A 16,857-nucleotide genomic window follows, 5' to 3' on the forward strand; every position below is an offset into this window, starting at 1 on the left:
TTGGTAGCCTATCAAAACTGGAGGAAGTTGCTACTTAACATCACAGTCCCTTACATTTTTATTATTTGGAGGCTGTCTAATTATTTGGAATGACTTATTAGGCAATTACTTTATTGTCCCACAAGGTGATATTTGATTTTGCAGCAGGAGCACACAGAAGACAACAAACACAAGGACAACATCACTGTAAAATCTAAATAAGAGCAAAGTTAAACAATCAGACAACAACAAAATGTAAAAACAATATAAATCATTGCAATGAAATCAGTCAAGAGCTCATAACAGAATGAGAATTCCTACCAAGTTAGAAAAGTGCAAAGAGGAGGTGTGCAAATATGCAGACAAAGTGCAAAAAGAGCAACCAAATTGCTAGTTGCTATCTATAGTATATTGCATCAGGGACAAATGAGACCTGATAGTAGCCTATGACAGTATTAAACTTGCTAAATTTGCCATATTAAAGTTACTATAGGCTACCATGACGCTAACATAATACATCTATTTCCTGACTGTGCACTGCAGAGGGAGAGAGACAGAGAACTATTATGTGTTTGTACTGAAACAACAATACTTTCCCTTGTACACAGGGTGTGAGGCCTCCCAGCACTGTTCACCCTGCTGCCAAGCTCAGAATCAAGGTTCAGCTTTGGCAACATTTTCATTTTTCTGTGTGGGACTTTCATGTTCAGTCCTGGTAAGTTTTTTTTACTTTCATCATATTCATAAATAGATAGAGACAACCTTTGTAGACTAAGAGCAACACATTCATACAGCTTTTTTGACTTTTATTATCCTACTTTTAAAACTGATTTATGAAGATTTAGCACACATTCTGTCTCTATTACATTTTGAAATGTTTCCTTTCCATCAGACATCCTTAAGGATTAAAAAGAATGAGCAGTATGGAGGGTCTGAGGGCCAACTCTTCTCAGTTCACTCTGGAGAGAAAACCCTTTCGGATCCTTGGTGGCTCCATCCATTACTTCCGCGTCCCCAGAGCGTACTGGGAGGACCGTCTGCTGAAGATGAAGGCCTGTGGCCTCAATACACTCACCACGTAAGCTCCAAATCTATCTCAACTTTACTGTTGTTGTTGAATCTTTTATAATACGTATATGTCAAGTTTTTATTTAATGTAATAAAATCATGAATGTTGGATATTAGGTGTCACTGGTGTTTAAAAGCAACAGAAAATGACTTCCTTGTATGTTTTATTTTAGATATGTGCCATGGAATCTGCATGAGCCTGAGAGAGGAACATTCAGATTTCAGGATCAGCTGGACCTTAAGTCAGATTTCCATATTCTTTTTTTTTTTTTGCCTTTTATGAGACCGTTCCTGGACCAAACACAGATTCTCTCTCTTCCTTCCTCAGGGCCTTTGTCACTTTAGCAGCAGACATGGGTCTGTGGGTGATCCTGCGTCCTGGACCGTACATCTGTGCTGAATGGGAATTGGGTGGGTTGCCAAGGTAACACCAAACTGCACTGTGCTTTAAAAATACTGACCATGCATGTATTAGCAGTACACAACCTGAGATTTTTTTTTTCTTACAGCTGGTTGTTGCAAGATAAAGGAATGCAGCTGAGGACAACTTATCCTGGATTTGTAAATGCTGTCGGCCTTTACTTTGACAAGCTTGTATCAATTATCAAACCTCTGATGGTAAGTCAAACTGTTTATTTTGTCATGCATTTCATTTCAAGAACCTCCTGAAGGAAGGACTGGTGCTTTCAATGAGACACACTTTGCTGTTGTTCACTACAGTTTGAAGAGGGAGGCCCAGTTATTGCAGTTCAAGTTGAAAATGAGTATGGATCATATGCCAAAGATGACAAATACATGCCCTTTATAAAGAACGTAAGTGTGTAAATGTTTTGCATTGTTTTGTTGCATTGTAAAAGAATCCTCTATAATTGATTTGAATTTAGGATAGTAAGCATATTCTGCAAAAACAATTTTTTTCTGGTAGTGCCTCGAGTCCAGAGGTATTAAAGAGCTTCTGCTGACCTCAGATAACTGGGAGGGATTGAGATACGGAGGCATCGAGGGAGGTAATAAAGATATCTAACTCTTAGGGGGATGAAAACATTCTAAAACATGTTTTACTCATTTGTTTCATTTGTTTTCTCCATAAAGTGTCTTGTTTTTAAGGAACCTAATCCCAGCCTATCTCCTTTAATGGTTAATAATGTACTCTGACTTTGTCCTTGTCTTTGAATCTTGCACATTTGAGTTCTAAAAACGATAAACCTTCAGAGACTGTCATTCGGAGCCATCCACCACTTAGCTGAAATGCAGGTAGGTGAATAAGATAAGATAAAATAATCCTTTATTTATCCCACAATGGGCAAATTTACAGTGTTACAGCAGCAAAGAGCAAAGATTGCAAACAGAAAGTGAACACAGTACAATTCAAATAAAAATAAAAATTAAGAATGTACAAAAAAAATAGATACTAAAAAATAGATTTACAAGGAATGTAATGGGGCTTTTGAACTCCTTACTGATTATTAAGGTCTCTATTGATTACTGATGTTGCCTATAGTTGTAATACAACTGGCTTAAAAAAAACAAGACAAAGTGAAAATGCCAGATTTTCTTTCTCATAGAAGCCTTGCTATGACTCCTTTTTTGACTCTTTTATTACAGTAGATAGTAAAATATGTGTTTAAGACCAGCTTGTGTTTTTGTGTAGCCCCAGAAACCCCTCATGGTGATGGAGTATTGGTCTGGTTGGTTTGATGTTTGGGGAGAGCATCACCACGTGTTCCATGCTGAAGGTTTTAAACTTTTTTTTTCACCATCATTTTCCCTTCAAATATTTCTGCTAAGCACATGCTCATTGTTGGTCCTTGGTTTAATTTTATCACTTTCATTAAATAACATTATAACAAGCTGATCAATGGCCAGTGTTAGTTGTGAAGTTGGATAGCTTGTTGAAGTCTGAACGTCATTTTTGAGTTGTTGGATTCAAGTATTGTTTGAGGACATCACTGCCTGACTTGTTGATTCTTTTGCAGCTTCTCTGTTGCTCACTTTGTGTATTATGTCAACATGTATTGAAATCTGGATTACAGACATGCTAGCTGTTGTGTCAGAGATCCTGGAGAGAGGAGTCTCCATTAATCTTTACATGTTCCATGGGGGAACCAGCTTTGGCTTCATGAATGGAGCGATGGACTTAGGTACCTACAAACCCCAAGTCACCAGTTATGGTTAGTATGGACAACCAGAGCTGACAAATAGGATTTATCCTAAACAATAAATCACATTTTACTAATCCATGTAAATATATTCCTTGCAGATTACAATGCACCGCTATCTGAGGCTGGAGATTGCACCCCAAAATATCAGCTTTTGAGGAAGTTATTCAGCCAGTACCACCGTAAAGTCTTTCTCTATTAGATCACATTAAAATAATATGAAAAACTATAAACACATCTTATTATGACTTTTAAAATCATAGTAATTAAATCTATCATGATGAGCACTCATTAAATGTTTTGCCTACTTGTGATGCAGCTGAGCCCCTTCCTGAAGTGCCTTCTCCTCAGGAGAGGAGAGCCTACGACCCCGTCCTCATCCAGCAGCACCTGTCACTGTGGGACAGTCTGCACTTCACTGACAAGGTATGCTGCAGATGTAAGGCACTTCTCTGAATGACAGATGATTGCACACTGTGCAGAATCTATTCCGACTTGACCGTACTGTTGGATAAATACAAAGGTGCCCTGCTGGAATACTTAAATGTAATATGCTGTTTGCCTCAGACAGACAGAACATCTTATCAGTGTGTTTATCTGCTGCTCTGTCTCGGCTGTGTGAGCAACCTGCTGCTTATGCATTTAGACAGATGTCTCACACCTAGCAGCTGGCTTTACTCATACATCAAAGTGTCAAAACACCAGCTTTCTTTTGCAAGTATCTGCCATATGCTGTTTTATTCTAACTATTCAGCAGTGTAATGCATGTACATATCTTCACCTAGAATGGAGCTTCTTAAATTCACTTGTAAATAAGTATTTTCCAGCCCTGATACAGATATCAATTGTCTTCAGAAGTCTGTTGAATGACTGTGTTCTGCCAGATTCAGGTTTATACGTTTTTCTTCCTCCTGCACCTTTTCAAACTTTGTAAAGGCAAAAACAATGAAGTATTTCTCTACATTATACGGCGTAAAAGGAATAAAATAAAACAAATTAATTTTGTTTTGAATATGTCAGCATGATTGACTTGTATCTAGCCATTCAGGTCAGACAGGCCGGTAAACATGGAGAATCTCCCTGTCAACAATAACAACGGTCAGTCATATGGTTACACGCTGTATGAAACCACCATCACCTGTGGAGAAACCCTCAACTCTGGGAACAACATCAGAGACAGAGCACTGGTGAGGATGAATGAAACACAGACATGTCTTGCATGCAATTTATTGTGAAGTAGCAATGTTTTTGTTTTACTTAATCATTGTGTCTTTAAATGTTTGTTTTTTTTAGGTTTTTGTGGACAGACGATATGTTGGGACTTTGGACTACAAGACTCAAGAGCTCATACTCCCCAAAGGACAGGTACTGACTGTTTCTTTGTGTCTGTTCTTACTCACACATATAATCCCTATCACCTTTGCTAAAGAAACACATACATATTATAATCATACTCAGATTGCATGTCAGGGTTAATCAGTAGAGTAAAAAGTAAAAATCAGTAATTCAGTCCAGCATTGGCGGAAAATGTAAAATCTACTTTATGCACAGTGAGAATAAATCAAAGTTAAAGATCTTCTTAATGCAAAATAAAGGACCAGATTTTGTAATCATAGCGGTAAAAGTATTCTTAATCAATCAATCAGTCAAAATAACTAATTTACCCATCTCTTTGTTTAAAAGACAGTAGGCTACAGAAACGTGAATTATGATTGGAAAATCTGTTATTTTTGTTTGGCATGTATAAACAAGCATGTACATACTTGTGATCACTTTATTAACTGACTAAATGTTGACATCTCACACCAAGGGAGAAAGGACGTTGAGCTTACTTGTGGAGAACTGTGGAAGAGTGAATTATGGGAAAGCTCTGGATGAACAACGCAAAGGTATTCTTTATTCAAACTTACCTGTACCATGACTTGACTAGTCACCACAGTGTCTGTTATTATTCCTCAATTCTACGGAGATGTTTGTGTCAAGGCCAACATCTCAATCTAACAGCTAAACACACTTTCTAAATCTTATCACAGCGTGTGCAAGGCGTTAATAGCTAGCTCATCTGAACTTTTTCAGAAACTAATTGGGCGTTGTTTATGTACATTTAAAAATGAACTATTTATACATGATTGCATTTCTAGACCTGAGTCAAATCTTTGTTAAGAATCATTTCTGCATGGTTCAAATGTGTAAATTCTCTGTCTTTCCCTCTGGTTTGTGGCAGAAGACACTGCTGCAAAACTGTACATGACATGTCGCAAAATAAGACTCTTACTTTTGGGTATACACTGTTGTTGTTGTTGTTGTTGTTTTTTTTATCATTCAACCACTTGTTTCTATTTCTTTTTACTGCTCTTCTACTACCTTCTTATTGCTGTTTTCTTTTGATTTGCTTTTAGCTCTTATAGTTTCTTACATCTTTTTAAATCTTTGGTTCCTCTTGGTCTCAGCTTGTGTTGTTGGGTTCTTGTTGGGTTCTTATGATGGTTCTTGTGTTGCCTGGGTTCTTATGATGGTTCTTGTGTTGCCTGGGTTCTTATGATGGTTCTTGTGTTTCCTGGGTTCTTATGATGGTTCTTGTGTTTCCAGGGTTCTTATGATGGTTCTTGTGTTTCCTGGGTTCTTATGATGGTTCTTGTGTTTCCAGGGTTCTTATGATGGTTCTTGTGTTTCCTGGGTTCTTATGATGGTTCTTGTGTTGCCTGGGTTCTTATGATGGTTCTTGTGTTGCCAGGGTTCTTATGATGGTTCTTGTGTTGCCTGGGTTCTTATGATGGTTCTTGTGTTTCCAGGGTTCTTATGATGGTTCTTGTGTTGCCTGGGTTCTTATGATGGTTCTTGTGTTGCCAGGGTTCTTATGATGGTTCTTGTGTTGCCAGGGTTCTTATGATGGTTCTTGTGTTTCCTGGGTTCTTATGATGGTTCTTGTGTTTCCTGGGTTCTTATGATGGTTCTTGTGTTTCCAGGGTTCTTATGATGGTTCTTGTGATGGTCAGGTTATATATGTCTATTGGGTATCATGCACTATGGGATCTTTTCTGTTGAACTGTATTTAATTATTTTTAGTATTTAGCATTTGTTATGTTCTTGCTGTTGTTTATGTTCTTCTGTGTTTGGTTTAGTTTGTTCTTGTTTTTGCTGTTTGTCAAAGCACTTTGTAAACCTGTGTTTTTAAAGGTGCTATATAAATAAAGTTATTATTATTATTATTATTATTATTATGTACACAGACATATGCATAGCCTATCCAATTGACTACATTGAAAATGTTTGCCTCATATTGAGTTGCAGGTATCTTGGGAGACATTCTGTTGAACCACACCCCTCTGAGAGGATTTAACATCTTCTGTTTAGACATGAAACCAGGATTTATGAAAAGGTTGGTTCACTTTTTGAATACACTTTACTTCTTTTTAATTAGAGGACATATTCACCCTTGAAAACGTACTTCTTAGAAACTACTATTGCCTGATTCACCATGTGTATTTGAGTCCATTAAAAAGTGGTGTGGCCAAATGACAAACAGTGTATATCAACAGTAAAGTGAAAGCCAGGACTGACGTACAAATGTGATTTGTGATTTGTTTAATCCTGCATCCTTATTATGTCCAGTCTCACACATTTACAGTATGTGTTTGAATGGATTGATGACAGTTTGATTCTTTTTCAGAATAATGAGTTCAGGTAGCTGGAAGTCTGACATCGAGGTGCCTTCCCTTCCAGGATTTTTCCTGGCCAGATTGCATGTGGATGGTCCCCCTAAAGACACCTTCATCAGACTCCCTGTGAGTAGGTTAACCTGCCATCTTTTAATGGAACACTGTACCTTTAAAAGCTTGGAAATGTTGTGACAGTGCACTACTATTTCTTATGCTTCACATGTTAATCAATCACTAAATCAAGATTTATTTGTATAGAGCCAATTCATAACAAATGTTATCACATTGTCTGATGCTTTCTGATGCCTCATTTTACTTTTTTGTGTCAGTGGGTTTTTTTTAATAGCTTTTCACGTTGTTGTTTTGATGATCATACCAGTTCATCTCTCCACAGGGTTGGGGTAAGGGAGCAGTATTTGTCAATGGGCAGAACCTTGGACGTCATTGGTTCATTGGTCCCCAACATTTCCTTTATCTCCCAGGACCTTGGCTCAGAAGAGGAGAGAATCAGGTACACTTATCAATACTATAAGATAAGACAAAAACTGTGTGTAACTTAAGTTAAGGTAAAGTTCACTTTTATCTACTTTTTTCTTGGTAAATGTGTCACATTGTGCAATATCTTATGTATTTTGTTCTCTTTCAGATGATTGTTTTTGAAGAACAGAAAGTGGATGACAAAATACTGTTTGCTGAAAATCCTGAGCATGGAAGGACAACTGATGTTTACAAACTCCCCTTTTGCACACTGCTTTGAAAATAATACTGAATGACATCAACTAACTGAAAATGATTTGAATGCACTATTATTTTACTTACCAAATATCCTTAACTGATATTATTCTACTGCAACATTCATACTTGCTCATGATGTTGTTGCCTTGCACGAGCAATTCATTGACCTATTCAATAAAGTCTGATAGATTTCAGAATGAACTTTGTATAGAAGTTACATTTGAACCTTTAAAAGCATGACACAAGACCACAAACTCCTCATTGGACCAGAGGCTTGTCCCTCACGTCGGCTAAGGACTGGAATATTATTCGTTTTCCTTCACATTAAATGGTAGGGGGGGGGGGGGGAAGTGGACTGGTAAGCAGATAAAAATAGCATTAAAACTTGTCAATAAATTTTAAAACAAAAGGAATTTGTTGTTTCATTCATAAATATGGATATGTGACTAAGAATGTTTTCAATGAATAAGTCATATTACGTGTGTTTGTTTTCATGCTTTTATTGTGAAAATAGGGACCGGAAAGGTGGCGTGTAGCTCTAGTTACCTTGATTTGTAAACGTATCTGCTGCTGTTCCTGTGTCGGCACAGCAACTGCGGAAGAATCACTCTGAACTTGGAGCCTCGTCGCCTCCATGTCCTTAACAGTCTCCGTGGTAACTTTAGTTTAGTAAATAGTTAATGCTAGAACAAAATGACCACCGTGGAGATAAGTTTACAGCGGCTGTAGGAGCAACTCTGCACCTTTAGCCTAGCCGAGCTGAGCTACTGAACTGAATCAGTTGACAGCAGGTTTGCATTTTTAATTGATCTACTTTTATTAAGGTGAGCTCTCATAAGTAAACACTTACTTCCGGGTCCTGACATGGAGTCGTGTGGAGTGTGTGGCACCGTCCTTGGAAGCTGTGCAGGACTTGTGGTGGCTGGGCTGGTGTTTGCAGCCTACAAACTTGGCTTACTATACCAGCTGTTTCACAAGGTAGGTTGTCATATCGAAATAAGAGCTTCTGTGCTTTCAATTGTTTTTTCCATATCTGAGAGATGAGATTCAACTTTATTGTCATTACACATATACAAGTATAGAGTAACGAAATGAGGTTTGGCATCTCACCAGAAGTGCAAATAAGCAGAAAGTGCAAGAATCTGTGCTATGTACAGTAATTACATAATTTACAGATGTAGACTAAAAAAAGTGAATTATTGGGTATATATGGATGGATTAATGGGATGCTATAAATATAAATAAATGCTATAAATATAAGTGTATTCTTAGGATTATAATATACAGATTAAGGTGTAGTGAGCATGCTATACTAGTTTACAGATAATATACAGAATATGGACATATTGTACAGGTTGATAACTTATGCGTTTTTATGCAGGCATGTAGCACCTCAGTTTTTCTGTGCTCACCTTTTTGGAAAGCACCTTTTGCACTTAGTAGGGTGTCACAGGTGAAAGGTAGGAAGGGCTCTGTTCATGTAAACTTTGACCAGCCGTGTGGTTTTCTAGCACAAAGGCTATCACAACACCCAGGCTGTTATTGGGATTGCACAAAGCCCTGAGGCTAACCAGAACAATATTCAGCTATTGTGAAACATGAAAGGAGGCTGGAGTGCAGAGATAGTGTGATACAGGTGACCTTATGAGGGGCCATGAAGTGACACTGACAGGTGTTTATCTCTAACTGACCTTGTACAACATTGTAAATTGCATTGCTTCAGCAAATATTAAGAAATTCCCTGCATGTTATTCTCAATTTTTTTACATCTTCCTCTGACTCCCTTCAGACTGAGACCAAAAGCCCTCGCCACGGCGGTGAGAGTGTTGCAGAGGTGCTCCGCGCCCATGGGGTCAAGTATGTTTTCACCCTGGTCGGAGGGCACATCTCCCCTATCCTGGTGGCGTGTGAGAAGTTGGGCATCCGTATAGTGGACACCAGACATGAGGCCACTGCTGTGTTTGCAGCTGATGCTGTGGCGAGACTCTCAGGTTGCTGATTTTAACATAACTCACTAATTCTTGACCACCGATCTTATCTGAGCACTGATCATTTTCCTGACTGGGCTTCTCTGCTGGGAATGATTTGCCTGACAAAACAAGTGTGATTTGAGTGGTTAGTTCACACATGTCATGCGCAGAGGATGTGGCCTTGCTCCGGCCTGCCCGTGTTTGAATCTGACCTACGGCTGGCTACTTTCCCACTCTCTCTCCCTGATTTCTGACTGTTCACTGTCCCGTCTCGCCAATGAAGGCACAAAAAGCCACAAAATATAAAAAAAGGTGTAGTTTATATCACTGTACTGTAAGTGGCTAGATCACATTTTAAGTGTGCCAGTGCAGGGCCCTTGTTGTATCCCTTCAATTCTGTTATATAGTAAGTTTTCCATAATTTGTGGGGGGTGTTGGGAGCTGATGCTATCTTGATTGTTTCCCTACCAGGCACAGTTGGTGTAGCAGCGGTGACTGCAGGTCCAGGTCTAACCAACACCGTGACAGCTGTGAAGAACGCTCAGATGGCCGAGTCACCGCTGCTGCTCATGGGAGGAGCTGCTGGTACACTCCTTCAAGTGTGTTGATTTAAATTACTGATGCAATTCATATGTACGTTTGCAGGTATTATTGAATATTAGAAGAAGAAAAAAACAATATTTTGGGCTCTGCTGCTGTAACAAACACTCTTAAGAGACCATTCATAACTTCATTATCTTCGTTCTCCATCCACTGTGTTTATGTTACAGGGCAGAGGAGCGCTGCAAGACATTGACCAGATGTCTCTCTTCAAGCCCCTGTGCAAGTTCTGTGCCTCCATCAGGACCGTCAGGGAGATCGTGCCCACTGTCAGGAAAGCCCTGGCCATCGCTCAGTCTGGAACTCCTGGTCCTGTTTTCATTGAGTTCCCCATCGACACGCTGTATCCATTTCATCTGGTGTCCAAAGAGTTTGGAGTTAAGAACCCTCCCAAAGGCCTGATGGGCAAAATCGTCTCGTGGTATGTCATGATTATGGCTTGTTGACACGGCATTTTGATATTGACTGACTGTGTTAAACAACAAATAAAGCTGGAAGAGTGCTACATGCAGGGTTATTATCATCAACTTCATTCAAAAAGTTATGAGACATAACATTGTAAGATTGTGAGGTGTTATAGGAGCCAATAAGAGTGGAGTAAAACACCTGTGAACTAACCCTCTCTTGTTGAAGTCTGATGTGTTTTGTTTTTCTACATAATTCACTCTCTACTTTCAAATATTGCAATACTTGTGTTGTGTTGTTCTGATTTCTTACAAGGTACCTCAATAACCACCTCATGAATCTATTTGCTGGAGCCTGGGAGACCAGAGATGCGACTCCACTACCTGTTGACATCCCTCAGGCTACAGACGATCAGGTGAGCTCGCTCTTAGTCTTAAGGTTTGATGTTAATCTATATTTCTTTGAGGCAATGGCATTTTAACATGAAAGAAATTACAGTCTGTCATATATACAGTATTTTATGACTTTATCAGAATTCAAAATTGTTTTGCTTTTTCTATTTCTTTGATTCAGGTCCAAAAGTGCATAGAGCTGGTTAGTCGAGCCAAGAAACCTGTTATTCTTCTGGGCAGCCAGGCAACACTCCCCCCAACGCCAGCTGATGACATCAGGTAAAGGAGAACGCTTGTGCTCTTCTCTTATATCTAAGTCTTTGTATTTTTTGGGCAATTTGTCTGTTCACTGTCAATAGAATTGCAATTATTCAATAAGCTTATCTGGTTGAAGTATTTTCTTGCTTTTCTTTTTGTAGGAAGGCGTTGGAGGCCCTGGGTATCCCTTGCTTCCTTGGAGGCATGTCCCGTGGCATGCTGGGTAAAGACAGTCCTATCCACATCAGACAGAACAGGCGAGATGCTCTGAAGGACGCAGACCTGGTGCTCTTAGCAGGTCAGACCCACAGTACACTGTTGCAGTGTGCATCTCGTATATCAACATTCAAATGGGTGGTTTAATAATTCAGCAATTGTTTTAATATTTGATTTAAGGTTTCAAGGAATAATACCGTTTGTTGTAAAATATGAAGTTAAACTTAATCTGGATACCTGTGTGGAAAATAGAGTTTTGGGATATATTTTGTCTTGATGGTTGTCAGTACAGCACCAGGCTTTACACGTTTCTGATAGAAATGCTAACAACGGGTGATGTGTTTGCAGGCACTGTGTGTGACTTCAGGCTGAGCTACGGCAGAGTTCTTAACAGACGCAGTAAGATCATCGCTGTCAACAGAGATAAGACGCAGCTGCTGAAAAACTCTGATATGTTCTGGAAACCAACTATAGCGATTCAGGGTATGTGACCGAGCTGACCATGACAAACATCTGTAAATAGAATGACAATGTGTCATTGTAGATCTTTTGTGATTAGTTTAGAAAATGATAACTAAGGAAAACAAATGCTAATGGCTCTGTATTATTCGTGAATACAGAATGATGAATATGCAGTATGCATGATATGTGTTTGTACAGCATTTTTAAACGTGCAGTTTTTTCTATTGATTTGTACCCTAGGTCATGGCTGTAAGGGAAATGCATACACCGGTCTAAAATGTAAATATGGGTTTATTTTAGGTGACGCCGGTTCTTTCCTGATGCAGCTGTCTAAAGGCCTGAAGGGCCATCGCTGTCCAGAGGAATGGCCTCAGAGCCTTAAAGCAGGAGACGTGACCAAAGAAAATACAAACAGGTGAGCGGGGTGAAAGGTCGCTGGTGCCTCTTCTGTGTGAGTGTAAACAGGAAGTGTAAACCATCAGGGTCAACAACACTCTATTGTTCACCTGATGAGTTCTATCTTTAGCAACAGAATGGAAACAAAGATTCATCACATTTAAGATAAATGCACCTGCAACTACATCTCTGTTATTGTGCAGTAATTAATTATCCATCACTTCAACTAGATTGTTTTCTCTTCCAGGGCCAAAGCTGATGAGAAGACAGATCGCCATTTGAATCCCTTGAAAGTCCTCCACAGAGTGGACGAGCTGATGGCAGAGGACAGCATCATTGTTGCAGATGGTGGAGATTTTGTTGGCAGTGCTGCGTACATAATGAGACCAAGAGGACCTATGCGTTGGCTAGATCCAGGTTAGACATCGTAGACCTAATGACGATTGGTTGATGAATAACTGTTTTAATGAAAATAGTCGACTTTTGGTTGGTAAAATGTAGTCAAGTAGAGTTCATTTCTGTAGGTCCAATTTGCATGTTGGCCTTTATCAACAGCCTGTTTGATAGAAATGTATTGGGTGGTTAATCCGTTTTATTTACAGTCATAGTGACTCTTCTTCAACATTTCCCTTTTAGGCGCGTTTGGAACTCTTGGAGTTGGAGGAGGATTTGCGCTCGGTGCCAAACTCTGTCGTCCAGATTCTGAGGTAAATGATTGAACCCAGGAAACAGAATTGTCTGATCATCTAATCATATTAAGGCATGCTTTATGAATGAATTAATACTACTTTTTGTGTTTTTCAGGTGTGGATAGTATATGGTGATGGTTCCTTAGGATACAGTGTTGCAGAATTTGACACATTCACCAGACACAAGGTAAAATCCTCTTTAGTACTTCCAAAATATAATTCAACTCCTTACTGTCCTGTGAAGATTTTTATTTTTTAAATCTAAAATATATGTTTACCACAATTTTAGAGTACTTTTTGTCTGTTTCTCCGCAGACACCAATTATAGCTGTTGTGGGAAACGATGCATGTTGGAGTCAGATATCCAGAGAGCAGGTTCCCATACTCGGCAGCAACGTTGCATGTGGTCTTGCATTTACAGGTAAATATTCTACACCAAATGCTGTTTTATAGTTGTTGTGACCAAGCGGCAACCTCCGGTGTTGAAAAATGAAGCCAATGTGGAAGTGCAAAATTTGCTTGATGCTGGCTCCAAGATCCCAGAAGTCACATACACACTACATTAAAACAAAGCCTGTTTTTACAGCAGAATTTAACATGTTTACAGCCTGGTTCAAAAAACAAAATTGATTTTATTAGTAATTGTCATCATGGGCACACACTGTAAGGGGGGGGACACAGACATACAGATGTAGATTTTATGAACGATACCAGTTATCCATAGTTATGCCCATAGCTTACATGATTGACAGGTGGGTGCAATGTAACGGTTTGTCAAGAGGCTTAAAACCCACCTCAGTCTGTAGTTAGGTTGACTGAAAGTTAGGTTGAGACAGTTGAGCCTCCGGAGCCCCCCTGCCATAAAAGGTAGATGACGTCACTCAGGCTTCATCCATTAATATTTACAGTCTATGGTTGTAACAGCTTAAAGCGTATATACATGTCATAACGCACACTGAACGTTTATACACATCCTGTATGTATGAAGACTCAGTGGTTATCAACTGGTTAATCATCATTTCTTTGTCTTTCCACAGATTATCATACAGTGGCAGATGGTTATGGGGGTAAGGGTTACCTTGTAGGACGAGAAGACGAAGACAAGCTCAGTGACATCATCAGGGAGGCTCAAAGGGAAAGCCAGGAGGGCAAGGCTATACTTCTCAATGTTCTCATAGGGAAAACCAACTTTAGAGAAGGCTCCATCTCTGTATAGAGACTCTGTGACTTCTTGAAACAGAACATTCTTCTTCTTCTTCTTCTACTTTTTCATTGACTGTCATGCTCTATGGAGGTTTATAGAGAAGAGGGAAACACTGTTGGATGCTGTAGAGCCCAACTCTGACTACACCTATGCTAATCCTTTGTGCCCTTAAAGCCATATTTCACTTCCCCTTTGAAAGTCCATGAATGGTCATCTGCAAAGAACTACTTCCTTCATCAGACTCATAAAAACAATATCACTAACACATCTTCATAAACCTGCAGCCGTGGCTACAATATGTCTACATCATAAACTCACAGTTTTCAGAATATTTATAGACATAATGCAAAGGGACTTTTTATTTATGATATTATACATTTCATATGAAACTCTGGCTGCCAGCCTTGAATCAGAAGCCTTTTTCTCTGCATCATCATACTTTAAGGTTCATATCGTAGTTTATACGATTTGCTGCATTTTTTTTTAAGGAGAGGAGTAAAAAGTATAACACTTTCTTTGTGTCAGGACTTTTCATCTTCAAGGGCTTTGGGTTAGATTTTCCACATTAAAACAGCCTGCTATAACTTGAGATAATGATGGCAAATACATCGTTTGTGAGAGAGCACTGGTTAAACTTCTCAAATTCAACCAGAATTCCTTTTTCTCCTCTTATCAAATAAACAAAGAGCCTTTTTTTATTAGGACAACGTGAAATCTTACAGGTGCAATATTGTTTATCCGCACATGATTAGGAATCAATTTGTGTTGAAGTGAAATATTCTTTTGAATGTATAAGATTGAATGAAGGTATGCCTTATTATATGTGATTGTACATTGAATACATTGATATGTATCGGTTGAGGGTGTCTGCTGATTCAGTTGTGAATTTAAATTATATTTAATCTTAACTTGTATAAATTGATATGGGCTACCATTTTAAATGGGCCTTTACAAAATATTCATTGCACTGTAATGATAACATAATGTACTCAGAGAAAAAATTGTGGATCATGTCACTCCATTAAACTGTTTTTTTTTGGTAATGTAAGGACGGTATGTATTTTAAACTATTAATCATCGAATGTACATTTGGATGAATTCTCAAATAAATGATTGGACTTTGAATGATCAAGATGATGGATGGATTTAATTTTTTAACTTTCATTAGTGAGCTTAAAAAAGTAGAGTGAGACTGAAGGCTGTGCATTAAAGGAACTAATGGGACAGTAACATCTGCTTTTCTTAAACATTTAGTATAAAATGAATGTCTATATTGTTAACATATTTTACTTTTCTCTTCATATTGCTAGCACTCCATACAACTTGTTGAGTTGCAAATCTGGATCTTTTAGCATTTTGTGTGGACTTTGGTCCCACTTTTAAGACTCCTGTGAGGAACTCTTTATGTGGATATTTGGTGACCCTATGGACTCGTTGGTACTGTACCTCTTAGTTCCTTTCTCTGATCTTGTACTTGCGTCAGTAAGGTTTTCTGTCAAAAAATCTTGTTCCGCTTTCTATTCACAGGAAATGTATACGTTACTTGGAATATTTTCTGTTGAAAATGTAAAAAGGGCCTTTTTTTTTTTTTTCAACATGCTGAAAATCTTCTTGCATGTCACTGAACATGTGGCAGTGTTTACTAAAAAGATAAATACTATATGGAAATAGTCAATCTTGTCACTGATGGAAAATTTAATTTTGTAGGTCATAAAGAGGTATATCTATTTATTTGTTTCATAACCTGTTTAAAACTTCTCACAGGGGTTTTACGTCATGTGGCTATTGATGAAAAATGTGATATTAATGTCAGAGATCTTAAAAGAAGATTCACGGATAGTGTAAATATCTCCTGCATTAAGCATCATGTTACTATAGTCTCAGATGTGAATTTCATAAGAACTTGTCACTAGGACATGTAATGGCTTACTCTAGTGGAGCAGAGATACAAACTTTACCACTGTGGGAAATGTTTTAAGTAGCATCATGAGTAACTTAAAGCTACCTAACTTGTATTCCATTACTGCATTAGAGGAGTTGTTTTAATTACGTATAACGAAACACATCTTGGTGCGTGTAAGACAAAACACTGATGTATGGCCAACGTTATTGACATGAAGCTGTGACTTTTGCTCTAAATACTTTGCAAATGCAGTTTTTATTTGAAACAGCAGGTGGCAGGATAGTAGAACTTTTACTGAGGAGATCTATGCTGACGTGGTTCTATTGAGCATAAGTTATTGAATGGATTCAAACAGGGGAAACATAACATCTGATAAATCATTTGCCTATTGATTTATTGACATGTGCTAGGAGAATCACAACAACATTTTGATTGATGTAAAATCTAATAGTCTACGTTTCTTTTTTTGGAACCCCTAGGTTTCAAATAAAGTTTGTTTGCTGGGCCATAAATGAATTTCTGATTATAATTGTTTTCTGTAACTTATATAGATCATGATGTCTAATCAGAGGCTTTTAAACATTGGTTGATTTGTCAGTAGGTCTAGGCCTTTTACATAACTTGGACGTGTGAATGATGCTTCATTAGAAAGTGAAAAACGTGACGTCCCACACTCCAAAAAGTTTGAAGTCTGCACACTAATTTCATGACTACAAGCATTACAGATTCAGTGAGCAACAGTGCTGAAAACAACTGTAACTC

At 38.4% G+C, this 16,857-nt stretch overlaps 2 protein-coding genes across 2 annotated transcripts; both read left to right on the forward strand.

The window, feature by feature from the left end:
• Positions 1–578: 578 nt before the first annotated feature.
• LOC110005359 (beta-galactosidase-1-like protein 2) lies at positions 579–8,557 on the forward strand. The gene is made up of 19 exons (XM_065960741.1): positions 579–694; positions 872–1,057; positions 1,221–1,289; positions 1,376–1,471; positions 1,557–1,665; positions 1,768–1,860; positions 1,973–2,054; positions 2,237–2,301; positions 2,699–2,783; positions 3,081–3,218; positions 3,308–3,388; positions 3,526–3,632; positions 4,247–4,393; positions 4,500–4,571; positions 5,017–5,095; positions 6,498–6,585; positions 6,877–6,991; positions 7,260–7,376; positions 7,512–8,557. The coding sequence occupies exons 2-19, from the start codon at positions 894–896 to the stop codon at positions 7,620–7,622; spliced, it is 1,818 nt and encodes a 605-aa protein (XP_065816813.1). The 5' UTR covers positions 579–694; positions 872–893; the 3' UTR covers positions 7,623–8,557.
• ilvbl (ilvB (bacterial acetolactate synthase)-like) lies at positions 8,444–15,324 on the forward strand. The gene is made up of 14 exons (XM_020649066.3): positions 8,444–8,578; positions 9,390–9,591; positions 10,042–10,169; positions 10,341–10,591; positions 10,891–10,990; positions 11,149–11,246; positions 11,387–11,523; positions 11,790–11,924; positions 12,204–12,318; positions 12,547–12,716; positions 12,936–13,006; positions 13,104–13,175; positions 13,304–13,409; positions 14,026–15,324. Exons 1-14 carry the CDS (start codon positions 8,465–8,467, stop codon positions 14,202–14,204), a joined length of 1,878 nt encoding a protein of 625 aa, XP_020504722.1. The 5' UTR covers positions 8,444–8,464; the 3' UTR covers positions 14,205–15,324.
• The last annotated feature ends 1,533 nt before the right edge of the window (positions 15,325–16,857 follow it).

The sequence above is a fragment of the Labrus bergylta genome, chromosome 11, assembly GCF_963930695.1.
Source record: "Labrus bergylta chromosome 11, fLabBer1.1, whole genome shotgun sequence".
Taxonomy (NCBI): Eukaryota; Metazoa; Chordata; class Actinopteri; order Labriformes; family Labridae; genus Labrus; species Labrus bergylta.